The following is a 15,836-nucleotide window of genomic DNA, read 5'->3' as shown; positions in this document are numbered from 1 at the left end:
AGGTTCTCATGGACTTGGAATTAACCTCTGGCTAAAAAATGTGGAGCGATACAGACAAAAGAATAATCAATAATCCAAACATTAAGTGTGGTGTTCTGAGGATACCATTTGCATGTTTTTGCCACTCAGTGTTCAGTGTAATCACACCTCATGGAAACTGACGGCCCAATTAACAGATCAAAACACTGAAAACCATTCATGCAAGCAGTAAGTCCCCAGAAAGATCATCAATAAAACTGTATTTGCCAAATCCTCACAGAACATGCAAAGAAATGTGCACTTTTACTGTTGGCTGCCAAGTTTTACCTTGTCTTTGAAGTTATCAGCACTGTAATAAAACCTAGTTGTCTTCAGTTTTAGATCTGCATTCTTCCTACAACAACTTAAAAACTTAGTTACATTTCTGTAATGCAGCCCCACTATAAAATTAGTCTTCCTCAAATATTTTTTTCTATTTTTTAGGCTTATATTCTCACTCAAGATAATTTCCCCCATTGTTTCTTTTTAGCATACATTAAGATGAAGTTTATCCCTTCCAAACATCCAGAACATCAAAATCTGATTATGTTGGATAATTTCTGTTCCAGATTATTTGGTACCACTGAAAGAGTTAGAAGTAACAGTTATGTTATCCATTAAAAATTCTTTGCTTATTATAAGTAGTATTACCCATATGCTATGACAGCTGGAAATGTGTGAGTTAAGCAAACATTACCACATGCAAGCATCTTCATAAGCAAATCACCAAACAGATTAAAAAGGTGTGTAAGTACTTTGTTTGAACTTGGCTAGATAGCCATCAACCTATTAGTGTAGCTATAGAATTAAGGCACAGGATGACATTAGAAACATGCACAAAGTATTAATAATTGAATGGCCCATTTCCTGAAACAAAGTAACAAACCTAAGCACCTATTTTACAGAAGTCCAAGACCCCTGGTTTAACATTGTTCTTAAGTGATCCCTGGTCTAAAGCTGTATTTTTCAAATGTCCTCTTTCTCCTACAGAGCAAAAGACTCCACAACAATAGACATTTATACCACCCTTTTTATTTTGCAGCCAGAAATACAGTTTCATAGAGTATTTCAATAAACAGTGGTGTTTATTCCTTAAACAAAATCCCCATCTCTTTGGCATTTGACCATATTCTGTTTTTCAAACTAAAGACTATATAGGAAGATTTTACTTTCAAGATCATTGTTCAATACATTAAATTTACACAGGTGTAGTTAACTTTCAGAAAACACATCACTTCGTTGCAGATTATTATAATAACTCAAAAAAACCCCAAAAACAACCAAACCAGCAAAATGCAGGCTACTGGGCTGCCTTCATTTACAACTGTGGAATAAGTGACAGAATGAGAACTCCTCTTCGTTTTCCACAGTGAATTCACTATACTAGTGCCTTCTATTAATTCTGAATTATAAACCAACCAACAAACAAAAAAATATCTTAATTCTACCAGAAATAGCTGATGAACTAATTTATGTTTCAAAACAATGTGATCTCATTTTTAACTTCTGCAGCAGTCATCAGCAAAACCAAGTTGCACACTGCTTTAGTAAAAGACTGCACCTAAAAAAAGATCTGAAAACTATTTTTCATTTTTAAACATGTTACTATAATGTTTTAAACACATCTAGTAATACAGCTGTCAAAACTGCATTTAATGTCATGTTTGAATAAAAAAATCTTAACAAAAGTAACCCAATGTATTCAATCTACTCAGTTGTATAATCCAGGATAATTTCTTCAATGCTAAGACAGAAATACTTCACCTGCACTCCATCCAAAAAAACCCACCAAACAACTAACTAAAAAAAAAAAAATCAGCCTTCCAGACCTCAGGTGTTCAGTGCTTCAAATCAAGTGCATTTCCAAAGCAATGCTGAAGTTATCTGACACCTTCCATTACTATAAATGACAAAGAAATAATGAATTAGAATTAAAAACATTATTGGCATACCAATGTGGCCATTCCAGTGTATTTACTGGAATCTGCAGTAAATCCTTGTTTGCGTGTCAATACAGTGTAAAAAATAAATCCCACTAACAATGACAAAAAAATTTCAATCCCCAAAAGGTTTGGTTTTAATAAACCAAATACCCTGAACAAGTTTTACAGAAGAGAGGTAAAGCAATTACTTCAGTACACAAACTAAAAAATAATTTAACAGGATTCAAGCAGCAGAAGTTTGCTTTATGAGTGAATCTCACCATCACCAGTGACAGCACGGTTTGAAAGTGTTTGAATTGGATTGTTTAACTAGCAAGTGATCCAATTTAGCCAAGCTAATTTTCTTCTCAATTATGTAAAAAAAAAAATATAGACCAAGCAAAAAACTTCACCTTTTTCTACATTTTCCTGTAGAATACAGGAACATGAACTAAAGCCAAAAACTTCCTAAACTTGAGTACTTATCCAAGAGCAATTTCTAACATCAAGCCAAAATTCGCAACAACGAGGCAGACATCACCAATTTTTCCAGTGTTAAATTACTGTAAATACTAGATCTAACTACAAAAAAAACAAACTTCCCAAACTCAAAAATCAAACACTTTTTTTTATTAAAAGGTGTGTCATGGTTTAACCAAGCCAGCAACTCGGTACCATGCAGCTGCTTGCTCACTCCCCCAGACTCCAAAGGATGGGGAGAGGAATTGAGGGAAAAGGTAAAACTGGAGCGTTGAGGTAAGAACAATTTAATGATTGAAATAAACTAAACTAAACACTAATAATAAAAATAATAATAACAGCTGTAATGAAGAGGAGGGAGAAGGGGAGAGGAATAAAACCCAGAGGGGAAAAAAACCCAAGTAATGCACAGTACAATTGCTCACCACCTGCTGACTGATGCCGAGCCAGTCTCTGCGCAGTGATCCACAGGCCCCAGCCAACTCCCCCCAGTTTATATACTTGGCATGATGTTCTACAGTATGGAATATCCAACTTTGGCTAGTTGTGGTCACTGTCCTGTCTGTGTCCCCTCTCAATTTCCTGTGCCCCTCCAGCTTTCTCACTGGCAGGGCCTGAGAAACTGAAAGTCCTTGATTTAGTAGAGATTACCTAGCAACAGCTAAAAACATTAGTATGTTATCAACATTGTTCTTACACCAAATCAAAACATAGCACTGCATCAGCTAACAAAAAGAAAATTAACTCTATCCCAGTTGAAACCTGGACAAGATGTCCAAAGAAATATTCACCAGCTGCAGTCAAATTTGCATCAGAAGCTGCTTGCTCAGGAAAGATTTCTCTCTCCAAGTAATTGTAATGCACTGCATTGACAAGATGCTATTAAAATACGGTAACTTTTTGATAACATTTAGCTGATACAACTGCCTACAGCGTGGACAGTCATGTACACAGTACAACAGTGGATTTTCGCAGCAACAGAGAAATAATCAGAAATTGGTTCTAAATTCAGGATGATAGCTCATGTGTTATTTCTTGCAAACATACGGTCCCCTCTAAGCGTAAGGTGTTGGAGCTGGTATTGTAGCACTTCTGTGTCAGCAGGTTCCTTAATGCTCATTTTATCTAAATTGAGGTAGTCCAGAGATTTTGAATGAGTCCTTTTACCTTTTAAAAGGCAAAGAGGCAGGGGACCATGAAGTGCCTTGTAAGGTTCATAAGGCAAAGCCTTAGTGCATTTATCCCCTGAGCTGGGCATCCGTCGTCTCCTCCTTCCATTTACTGCTGGGATCTCATATGGCTGATAGTACCTACTTCTAGTTTTGTACAAACGGGAGGAACGCGTAAGTCCAGAATCAAGCTGTTTGGAATGCCAGTTCGGCCCAGATTCCCCTTTATTCTCTTCACTTCCTGTACACTTCTGGGCTAATTTTAGCAGCTCCTCTCCAGTTGTGAAGCCAACCAGGTAATTAGAATCCATGTGAAGGATCTGATATCCTGCAACTGTCCGTCGCATTGGTGAGCAGGGGGTGCTGGAACAGCGGGGCTTCTCTGCTTCCATTCTGCCCACAGGACTCACCTCAGCAAGAGGCACAGGGAGGGTAGACAGGGTACTTCTGGCCTCTCCATTTACGTCAACTTCCATTTTTATCACAATGCTATCCTCCTAAAAATAAAACACAGCTTGATCAGAAATATGAAGAGAGGACCGCAGGAAAATTTTCTATCCCCCAGAAGTCATGACCAGCACTTCCCTGTTCAGCTTCACCTCATGCTTTGCAGGGTATCGCATAACAAAACTATCACTAACATCTACCTTTAAAAATTATATTAAAAAAATTCCAAGATAAGATACCATAAATATACTCCTGATATTCTTAAACATTAAAAACATTTGAGAAGCATTGTACACAAAAAAGAAGCACCTTTCCAGTCCATTTTTCCATCCTTTTAATCCATGTGACTCTTTATGGTCCCTCACCTCTGAGACCATCTACATCCACAGCAACTTCTGCCATATTCAGCTGTGTATTTTTTCTATTGCCAATAATCTCAGTAAACAAAGCTTTAAAAAAAAAAACTTAACAGCTATTACCTCAGTCAGGTACAACCATGGACTAGGCCTGTCTACCGAGGGTACTACAATGCTTCTGTCTTCCAAATGTGAGGACAGCTTGCTTTAGATTCATAGAATGGCATCCTGGCTGGTCAACAGCTGTCTTTACAGGTCACCAACAATCCCCCACTCCCCCAAAAACCCTATTAACTTATTCACAATCAACCAAACTCACACTATTTTATTCTAATGCATTTCTTACTAGTATATATTCCTATACTAGTATAGGAAACTGTATACTAGTGTTTAATGAATATAGCACAAGACTCTTATAAGCATCTTAAGAATAACCAATATCTGAATTCTATGGTAATTTGTTTTTCTATTTCTTTTGGAAACAGATTATTTTGCCTTGACCGTTCCTCCCTCACAACTATTCCAAACACATTGCCTGGTGCCTTTACAGGTACAACTGCCACAAGCCATTACCATCTCTTAACAGGCAAAGACAAGGTCACTATCACAGCAGGCATACACCAATGGATGCCTGAACACAGAAAAGGCTTAGTTACTTTAATTTCTTTGTTTTCAGCATCATCTACACCACCTCCATGACACAGCTACTTCACAAAATAGAAAGATCACATCTGTTTCCAAATCCATGCTTCCTCCACTGTCAGCCTCACCTTTGTTTTAAACAGTAACTAGTGGCTCTCTAGCCAACACAGTTCACAAAAAATTCAGCATAGCTTTGTGTGTGTTCAAGGCAACGACACTCAAAGAAGGGAAGTTAGTATGAAAGTGTCAAGCAGAAACACAATTCAGAATTTAGGTGGCCATAAACCACATTGAAAAGCTCACTAAGCTTCACCAACAAGACTGACTTCAAACATGCCATTATCAGTTTGCAAACTTCTAAAGCTGCTACTTGCTGCCATTCTGAGGCTTAGATGCAACAAACAAAGGAATACTTTATGCAAACTTCTGCAATTACATACTCCCTAAAATGCCACCACGATCAATCTCTATTCATTTGTCTTAAAATAAGAGGGGAAGCTGTGTGCAAATCTCACTTGCAAATGAAAATAATCCACACTCATGCAAAATTTAAGCATACTCTGTTTCTGATCAGGGACTGGGAAGGATGCTCCCATCTCTGATTCCCTGCTTAGTCTCAAATAAACCTGCTGCTCCCTATGCTAATAAACTAGGAAAAACAAAATCCCCATAGTTTTGCAGAAGGGGATTTTATTTGCCACTTACAAACTTCTATTATGGAGAAACTATTACTAATGTTCCTTTAGCCTTAAACATCCTTTTTCAGTTCTCACAACTGTGGTCTACTTAGGATTCTTCATCACCAGTCTGTGTAGCACTGCTTGTACAGATATACTTCATCCAGTCAGCTTTTAAGCATTTTGAATTCAACAATACAGTAGCACAACAAAACCTAAATAATTAAAATACTGAAGAAAACCAATCATCAAAATCTTTTTCCACTGAAAAAAAACACCCACATAAAACTCAAGAATGTTGCCCATTATATTTATTTGACTTTGAAATATATACATGGAGTCAGTTAGAACTTTTGGAATAGCAGCAGTTGTTTTTTACTACCTTAGCACAATACCTAGCAGTGAGGCAATAAATATGGTGAGGTTTCAGCCACTGAGTTAGAGATATCCATGACAATTCCTTGAGCAGAAATTACAGTTCCTGCACTGTCAAGAACCATGGTTACTGGAGGCACAGCACAGAAAAATTCTGCATTAAAACTTTCAGCCACCCTGTGGTTTTAGCCAAGAAACCTAAATATTTAGCTGTCCCTGTTCTTTTAATTCCTGATTTTTACCCTGCACTTCAGAAATCTTTCCAGTAATCTCCTAGGAAAACTCAAGCCATTCTGTTAAAAAGCTGAAATGATGCTAGAAAAAGTACAAATAAAAGTCACACAGCAAGGTTAGAAACTGATCATATTAACTAGTCACATATAAACAACAACAACAACAAACACCCACAAAACCAACAATCTCTTGCCACAGCTATATCTGCCCTAAAGAAAGGGAGGGGAGAAAGATTTTCTTCATGTGCTTTGAGTTAATAAAGCCTTGTGAACTTGAAAGCAACACAGAGGGTCTTCTCAGAACACAGGGCTTTCTCCGAACACAGCTTATAAAATTAACTCCTGTTTGAAAGATGGGTGTGTGCCCTGGTAACAAAAAGCAATCAACTTTGAAGAGTAACTACAAGCAGGAGGGAAGGAGGCAGGAGTTCACTACCAAACAATTACAACTCGTTGGCCAATAACAGTACAAAGGAAAATTAAGAGGAAAAAAGCCTTCACATCGGCAACCTCGAGGAGGAAACTGCAGAACTTCCATTTCTGTGCTTCAGTGCAAAGAACAGCCCTACAAATAAGTCTGATAGACACTTGAAAGCAACAGTAGCATCAGCAGCTGGTGGCATAAGTATCAGAAGGTCAAGGGAGCAGCACTGCTAGCTGGTGAGAGGAATGACTGGCCAGCTCCACAGGCAAGGGTCCAAAACTCAGAATATACGTTCAGCTGTTCTTTCCCCAAGACTTTTAATGTGAGTTACTCAACCTGCCATACGGCTTCAACATGCTTTTTAAAAAAAAATAAATAAATATTATTTAGAAGACTTCAATTCAAGAGATTCACAGTACCTATGAATGTAGATACCATCACCTACAAATACATATTTAATTTTTTTTTGATTGCATTTCTAGGACATTTCCATGGTTATAAGGCATTAGATGACTGCTGTGTTCATTGCTGGGTAGTGGTACAAGCCTGTCAGTAATTCTCAGCATCAACTACAACACTAAAAAAAAACAGTACTTCTGAAGAAATAATTTTTTTCAAGTGATCACAGCTGTCTTGTCATCCTCCTCAAAAAGAATGACAATGGAGTGACACTAATTCAAGTATCATTAAAGATTTACTATGGAATGAAAACAAGAAGATAAAAAGATGGCATATCCTTTTCTTTGCTGCTGCTTTCCATATTTAAAATGTATAGAAAATAACTGAAAATAAGTTACCAACAGGATTCACTTCACCAGTACACACCAGAAGTGCTTCCAGAATACAATTAACTTCATTAAGAATTTACAATATTTTATCAATTCACTCAATTCACTTTATATTGTAAAGCAGGCTGTGCACAGAAATTAATCTGACCCAATCCATCTCAATACTGAAAAAATTGTCTAAAACACAGAAGAGGAATAATGAACAGAAACTTGGTTAGCTAACAGTATGTTAACTACTATAAATCACTGTATTACCCCAAAGAATATATTAATATGATTGGGAGATTTCTTTGAGGGTAAAACCATCAAAACCTCCACATTTTGCAAATATAAAGGCTTTCTGATGATTGAATCTTTCACGAAGGTGTCAGATACAACTCAAAAATTAGCATGGGACAACCAAAAAACAGACCCATGGGGGACAGCAATGTCTTAACATGACACCATGCTAAAATACACACTTTAACTCATTTGTTGTTGGAGTCTTTCGCTTGTGTTTTTTTCCTGAACATTTTTTATTTTTTCTGTTAAAATATACTACTTACTGTCTTTCTGAAGAGATGTATGCCTCAAAAAAATATCAAATTTAATTACTCAATACTTAAACAGGACAAAGATTAAGAGGGGCTTCCCTTGACACTCCTGTGCTTTGTAGGAAGCCTGCATTATTTTGAAACCACCACAATAAATTGCTCTCAGCAAAAGAACTGGTACTCTGTAAATCGGTATTTACATTGTTAATTACCTTCTCAACTAGAATCTGAACTGATTTGAGAAGATCCCCTTTTTTTTTTTTTAGGATGACCATTACATTTCTGTCAATCCAACCACCGTTTTTATTTTATCTTTTTGAGAACAGATTCCTTGTTGCCAGATGCCAAGCCTGCAGGTAGTACCATTTCTTACAAACCACAAAGATCTGTCTCATTGATAAAATGTTCATGATTGGAATAAGCAGATGGCAGAATGGAAAGATGGCAATGGATTCAGTGATGCCAGCTCTGTAGAAGAGTCAAACACACTGGCCAGAGACACCGAGACAGTTTTGACACTTCCCAGTCTCTGTGCTCCCATTACTTAATACATGCAATGCACTTAAACAACACAGTGTTTGTCTATAAAAGATCAGGCAAGTAATGTCACCCAGAACATACTTTTAATTATTGTTTCTATTTGTGAAGCAGAAGAATAAGGTCTATGTCTTTCCCCTTGCAGTCTGGAAAGAAAAAGTCACATACATACAGTATGTGCTCTTAAAAATCCTACCTTATTTCTCTGTCACTTAAATATGCTGATGGAAATACGTTCTTGAAGGGCAAAGTTTCCTGGAAATATTTATTTCCAATCTGCAACTAAAACAAGTGAAATGTTTAGATGAAAGGGAAAAAGCAAGCTAACATTCAGCTATGTAAGAGTACCCACAAAGGTGCCACATTTCTTTTTCTAGACTGGGGCTAGACTTTGAGTTGCACGCAGCTTGTAGGTTCTTCCGGTACAAGCTGGTGATACTGCTGCACACACTGCCAGAACCAGATGGTTGTTTTTAACCATGCTCTTTACCTTCAGCTGAAGGGACTTTGACTAACACTGCTTCACCATGCTCTTGAAGGTTCCCCATAACAGTTGTTTTAGATTGATACCAAGTTTGTAGAAGGGTGCGTGGCAGGGGGAGTATGTGTGTAAAAAAAAAAAAAAAAAAAAAAAAATCACAGAGAACAAGCTCATGAAAGTCATCAATGAACATACACATTCTTCACAACCTTTTGCTGTTCCTTAGGAGAAATTCCAAACTAAGCTAAAAGAAAAAGAGGATGGAGGTAATAATAAATTGTTGCACCACATCAGAGGGCATTCTGATGGAGTAAGAACAAAGTATAGCACAAGTTTTTTCACAGAATTACATGCAAGAAAATGAATTTATGCATAAAGCATATGTTTTGATTCTGCAGGCCTTAAGAAAACAGATTAATATTACTGAATTAATATAGCAAATGCAATAACTTCAGGATATGATGCAGACCACAAAAGAGCTAGTAAAGTTACCTACAGATTAGTGGTGGTGGTGGTGTGTTCTTGTCAACAGGTGAAGCCCTTCAGCAATCCAGTATACTGGACAATAAATACCGTATGGTATATACAGAGCAAGTAGTTACTAGATGTTTTGCAAAAGAAGGTTAAATCAATTTATAATATGTTCCTACATATTTTATATATTTATATAGTTTCTAGAAGCAAGAACTATTTAACCCGTTTGTTAATTATTCTTATTATTAATGCAGGTTTAAACAGAAAGCAATTATGATCCAGGAAACAACCTTTTAAAAGTGAAGGGGATCCCAAGTGAATTACTGAGGAAGTACAACTGGCAACTCCAGCAACTAGCTCACGCCAGATCAGCATGACAAGAGCACACAATTTACACAGAAAAAGAGACAGATGGAATTCCAAGAGCCAGCCCAGGCCAATACATTTTGTATGAGCAGACTTAACAAGCAGGGAAAGTAAAAGAAAATGGTGGGAAAGAAGGCCATTTAACTTCTAATACCTCTCTGCCAAGCAACATTACAGGGAAATGTTTAACAGAGGGCAGCTTTTCTGAAATTATGTAGAGTCCTTTAAATGAGCAATATGATTTCCTTACTGGATGGAATCATAGATGAACGCTTCCCTCCAACCCCCTTCAGCACTCTGATGCTCCTGGCCAGCACAAAGTTTACTGTCACTACTCATCAAAAGATGAAACCGTGAGACACATGTAAAGAAGATGATGCATGCTGTAAACCAAATAATTTTTATTATTTAATTGGCTACTAAGATAACAGAATGTTTTCCTTATATTTGCACTTTATTTCTCTGTATTTTTATTTTCATCTTCTCACCAACCAAAATCGAAGTTTCATTTTCAAAGTTCTCTTATCTCCCGTTTTAAGTTAGCTCACTTGGAAAAAAAACAACAGAAAGCCACACCACAACCTGACCTGCCAACAAATATTAAACTGCCTTTTAAAAATATAGACAGATGGGGAGGGGGAGCAGATTTTTTAAAAGTATTACAGATTTCACTGAATAAATACTGATTTTATCTTTAAAAACCAAAATGCTAACGGGAGTGTCTCCATTATTTTGTCAGACAAGAAATGCATGTTTGGTAGTATCCTATATTGCCATATCTGAAAATACAGCTCTGCAGATATTATTCTGAAACTACAATGTAAAAAATAACTATTATATTCAGCCTTTGACTAGGAACAGCTATTCAATGAAAGATAATAGTTAAAAATAAGACCTACTCAAACATATCTGGCAAAATGTTTAATCAATGCAATGCAGGTTTTTTGCCTTTCTTTTTTAACTGAAGCACTTTAAATGATCAGTTTCTTGCCTTAAACTTGATGTAACCTGCAGCAGATATTTAGACGTTTGTTGGAAAGGTGTCTCATTCATTTATATCATCTACTACATGTGACTAAAGGTCACTTCCTCAAGCTTACTAGAATTACCTATAGAATGGTTTGAAAGTTATCCTTTCCTTCCTCCTCAAATGTTCCTTCCCATACTATCACACTACCTAAAAACAACTGTTTAAGTGTAATGCAAGTATGGAATACAAAAGAAATAAAAGCCCAACAGCACATGTAAGTACAGTAAATTTGTATTAAACTTAAAACTAGGGCAAGCAGAGAATACTCAGTTTGTCTGACTTTACCATAATATACTGTATTTGCATACGATTATGCATGCCTGGTGGCCAAATCAGCAGCATAAGGCTCATCAAAGAGATTATAAAGAAAGCCATGCTACACTGTTGGCACTGTTACACAAGAACTTAAATTTCAGTGATTGCCCCTGCCATTGCCTCACTTCCCTCCATTTCAAAGTCACAGTGAGAGCCACCCTCCTCCATCTTCATTATTCCAACAAGCACTCTTCCTCAAGGGGGGGCAGAAAAAATAAGTAACAGCAAGTACACCACTTAAGACAGAATACACCAACAGCAGCAGGGTAGTGGGAGGAGAAGCTTTCAGTAAGGGAGATGATGTGGAAAAAGAAGGAAGGAGAATTGGTACTGCACAATTCTACTACCCGTCACAAAACAGAGCATTGGTTCTGCAGCCCTCACTACACCCCTCCTGGAAATGCTCCAAGGACTCTTGCTGTATTCAGGACGAGCCGTGTCAGAAGTCTGCCAATTACTGGTACAAGCAGCAAGTCCTTTTCCCCATCACTGACCCTCTCCATCACTCCCACTGAGATCTCTGTAACTCCAGGCTTCTGCCATCCACGATTTCCACATGCAGCTATGCAAGGATGTGTGTATGCCTGTACACTGACGTACTGTCCCACTCCAGAGAGCTCGCTAACAGGCAAAGATATGTTCACAGAAAACATTACTAATGCATGTAATTTGCTATTTTCTTTGTAATAGGTACATACACACCCACACTGATGCCAGCTAAAACCCCTACGCAAAACAACATATAAATAACTTTTATATGAAGAAATTAAGACCCAATACTATTTTCCTGCATATCTGTAGACCACTCAAAATAGCACCTCAGCTGTTCCAGGGACACTCCCTCAATACTTCAACATGCAGAGACAGAATTTGCAAAACACACCTGCCAGTATATCAAAGCAGCTTAGCAAGCTTCCCGCTCTGTAAAGTAATAACACATTAATGCACATCAGATTGCACAAACGCAGTGAGTATCACAGACAGTACAATCAATGTTTAAACAGAGCTTTGAGCCTCTGCCTACTCTTCACCAAGCAAGATTTGTTACAGAGACACACTACGCTACCCACGGAAAGCTGGGCACTACTGCGCTTTGTTAACTGTCACAGTCAGGTTGACCACTTGCCCGAGTGCCGGGAACGGCACGGGTCCTGCGCGCCGTGCGAGGCTGAGACTGGCGAGCGACAGACGCTTACACGCAGCCAGGCGCCAACAGGTGACCCCGGCCCGGTCACCCCGCGCCCCCGGCGCAGGCGGCGCCCCGGGCCGTTCCCCGCAGGCCCCGGGCTCTACGCGCCGCCCGCCACGGCCTCCCGCACGCGGGTACCGGCTCCAGCACCCGCGTCCCCTCAGACCCGCCCCGCAGCCCCAGGCGCCCGGCGCGCCTCTCCGCCTGCTCACTTCCACTGCAGCCAGCTGCTGCGGCGGGGCGCCAGGCCGCCGTGGGCTGGGAGCGCGGGGGCCGCCGCTCGGCCAACGGAAGAGGCGGCCGCGGGACGTGCGCCGGGCCCGCCGCGCTGCAGGACAGCCCGCCTTACGCGCCCCCGCCCGCGGCCCCCAGCGGGGCGGGGACCCGCGGCGGCGGTGGGCACCGCGGGGAGGGGGCAGGGGAGGAGCCGAGCGGCTCCCCGCGACGCCCGGCCAGGCCCGCGAGTGACACCGCTACGACGCCCCGGCGGGCCCCGCCGCGGCTCGCTCTCAGCGCCCCCACAACAATCCCGGCCGCCCCACGCCGCGCCTCGGCCCTACCGCACGGCGCCGCTCCCGCCCAGGCTGGCCCTGGCCCTACCGCCCTTCCTGAGCCCACCCACCGACCCCGGTCCGGTAACCGCTCCGGGAGGCGCAGGCAGGGCCCGAGGCCTTGCCGCCATCCCCGCCTGCTACCTGCAATCCAGGGTGGCAGGGCCTGAAGCGGAAGGCGCAGCGAGGGCGCTGAGCGCGGCGCGACCCGCTCGGCTCGGCCCGGCCCGGCCCGCCCCGCCCCCGCGCCGGGGCGGAGGGCGGAGCCGCAGCGGCGTGCCGGCTGCCAGCTAGCGGCGGGGGCGGCCTCCGGCCTCGGCCAGCTGCGGGCGGCGCGTCCCAGCGGCAGCCGGCAGCCCCGCACCCTGCGGCGGGGCGGGCCCGAGCCGAGCCGGGCCGGCGCCCTGCGGCCGTGTCCCCGTCCTTCCCGCGCGTCCTTCTGTCGGTGAAACCGGGCCCGGTGCTGGTGTCTGTGAGGTGGAGGCCGAGGCCCTGGTGGCGGCTGGGGCGGGAGAGGCCGTGCCGGGCCCCGAGGCGAGCAGCCCCTCGGAGGGCAGCGCTGAGCCGGCCGCGGCGCGCCGGGGCTTCCTGCGGCGGGGGGCCGGGGCTGCGCTGGGGAGGCAGTAGGCGCCAAGTCAGCAGGGCCCTAAGAGTTGAAACGTCTTTCTGGATTGCCCTGCAGAGGTGACTCGAGTGCCAGGCAGTGGGTCAGCCTTGTTGGCACAAGCCTTGTCTCTTACCCATTCCACCTATTACGATACTCTCTAGCTTCATAAGCTTCAGTCTCGCATACCTTTTCACTTTGTCCACAGCTATGAGAAGGTACGAAGTAATCACCTCTTAGTGACTCTCTTCACTGAAAGACCACCACCCATCTCTGTAATTTACGTGGTATTTCCACATCTACTAAGTCTGGGCACTGGTCACTAGATACAAACCTTCAGTAATCATTTTGCCAACAACCAGTTAGATTATTTCCCAATTTTATTTTGCTAATCAAAGATTGAGCAAAGCCGCTATTACTGCGCCGAACCTTGCAAACAATGACTTGACTTCCCTCCTGTAAGTAAAAATAAAAAGGAAGGGGAAGAGAAAGTGTAACATCATAGTCCCTCTTTTTACCATCTGTTTGTTGGGAGCTGAACCACACACCTGGTATTTCTAATTCCCCTGGGGTGCAGCTGAGACAGCTTTTGTTCCTAAAACTGGGTCTTTAAAGACACATTCTTTAATACATAGCTAAAGTTTATTACCCTCCTTGGGAATGCATACGTGCCCTCTGTAGAAAGGCCGTTCTCTGGCCTCTTTCCAGTCTCAATGGTCAAGAAGGCTGCAGCCATCAGGTCTTGAATTGCAGAGAAGGGTGTCAGCATTAGGTATGCACCCAGACTGGCTGGCTACCCACTGTGCACCCAGATGCACCTGGAATGTGCATTTATTGGAAATTCTCAACTAGAACAAACAACAGAGAAACATGGAAGAACGGTTTTATGTGGAATTATACCTAGCCTCTTTAGCTCCTGCAAGACCTTAAGAGTCATTGGTTTTGCAAGTTCACAGAAGTGTTCTAAGAACTAATTCAGTAGATTTAGTAGAGAACATTGAGAGTATATCTGGTCAAGCAGCAGTGCAAAGGAATCTGGGTTGTAAATCAGTCATGATGCTTTGTGTGGCTTACAGTGCACAAACTCCTTTGGTTTGTGTTGACATCTGCAATACTAGTTTTAGCCGAGTCAGAAGTCTCATGTTCCTGTGTGGTCCTGCAGTATAAATGAGGCTATAAAATCCCGTGAGTCAGTATATCACAACTTTTCCCCAACAATCTTCCCCCCTGCCAACTTCCCCCACTTGCTGTCAACTGAGACAGTCTCTGAGGTGGACCTCCAAGGCTGATGGGGGTTGAGGGTGGGGGGGGGTTGGCGCAGCAGTGGTGAATGACTTCAGGAGACAACAGATGCTTGGGGGTGATCACAATGTGTTCTAGAGAAGTAACTGTTTAAAATGAAATATGCTTTGCAGATTAGCAGTCCCCATTGTCCCTGTGTTGTGTCTGTTGTCAATGTCACATCCCTGTCGTGTGTCCCCCCCCCAAGCAGGTATTTTAACATTTAATAAACATAATATTTAATAACATTTATCACATTGACTGAATTGGCGTGGTGCAAAATTGTCTTTTAAATTTCTAGGTGCCAAAAGAAATATAGATTCCAAAAACTTCTCCCAAAGATTCTGAACTCCACACCAAATATTTGAAAATAAACATAGATCTTCCTAAAAGTCCAGCATTTTCATAGTTCTGCAATTTCCATGCAAGCAGCAATGTCAGTAAGATTTTCCCAAGACTGACTGCCATATTTCACTATTTTTGCAGTGCTCTGAAAGTCATCGTATGGGATTTTACATGCAGAACAAAGATACTTTGAGGTGCTTGGGGTTGTTTCCGCCCCCCCCCGCCCCCCCCGCCCCCCCCCCCCCCCCCGCTTAATATCTGGTTCACACCTTTTAGTGCTGCTTCAACACAGAGAAGAACACAGACCATTACAGACCATTTTCTCTGCATCATCGCCCTGACCAGAACATGTTGGAAACAGCTATTTGTGATTTGAACATTAATGAAGCTACTAAATCACAAGGGCTGAAAGCTGAGCAATTTGAAGAATATTTACTCAGTGTGTTTAACTGTGTTTTTGTGCACGTGGATTTAATAAGCCTAATGAGACAAACATTTTTTATTAAATACTGTTTCTTTTCCCTTATTAAGGATAGTAGCCATTATTCTGAAACCCTAGATTTTTCTGGAAAACCATAACAACATCAGGATAAATAACA

General features: G+C 41.6%; 1 protein-coding gene across 9 annotated transcripts in view; it reads right to left on the bottom strand.

Annotated features, from left to right (window-relative positions):
* MACIR (macrophage immunometabolism regulator) overlaps positions 1-15,445 on the bottom strand; it is a 42,540-nt gene extending 27,095 nt beyond the window's left edge. For 3 of the 9 annotated variants that reach the window (XR_013924759.1, XR_013924760.1, XR_013924761.1), the window contains exons 1-2: positions 8,798-12,187; positions 4,000-4,086 (exon numbers count right to left, since the gene is read on the bottom strand). Coding sequence is in view for 6 of the 9 variants with exons in the window: in XM_080371359.1 (XP_080227485.1) it covers positions 3,442-4,065 (624 nt within the window). In the remaining 3 variants the exon portion in view is untranslated. Of the gene's footprint in view, positions 1-1,030; positions 4,087-8,797; positions 12,188-12,668; positions 12,794-13,151 lie in introns of those variants that run through there. The other 6 variants (XM_080371359.1, XM_080371363.1, XM_080371361.1 and 3 more) reach the window with 6 other exon arrangements.
* Between the last annotated feature and the right edge of the window lie 391 nt (positions 15,446-15,836).

This window comes from Falco punctatus (genome assembly GCF_963210335.1).
Source record: "Falco punctatus genome assembly, chromosome: Z".
Classification (NCBI taxonomy): domain Eukaryota; kingdom Metazoa; phylum Chordata; class Aves; order Falconiformes; family Falconidae; genus Falco; species Falco punctatus.
The sequence above is the reverse complement of the archived record's forward strand: the minus strand, read 5'-3'. Positions and strand labels throughout refer to the sequence as shown.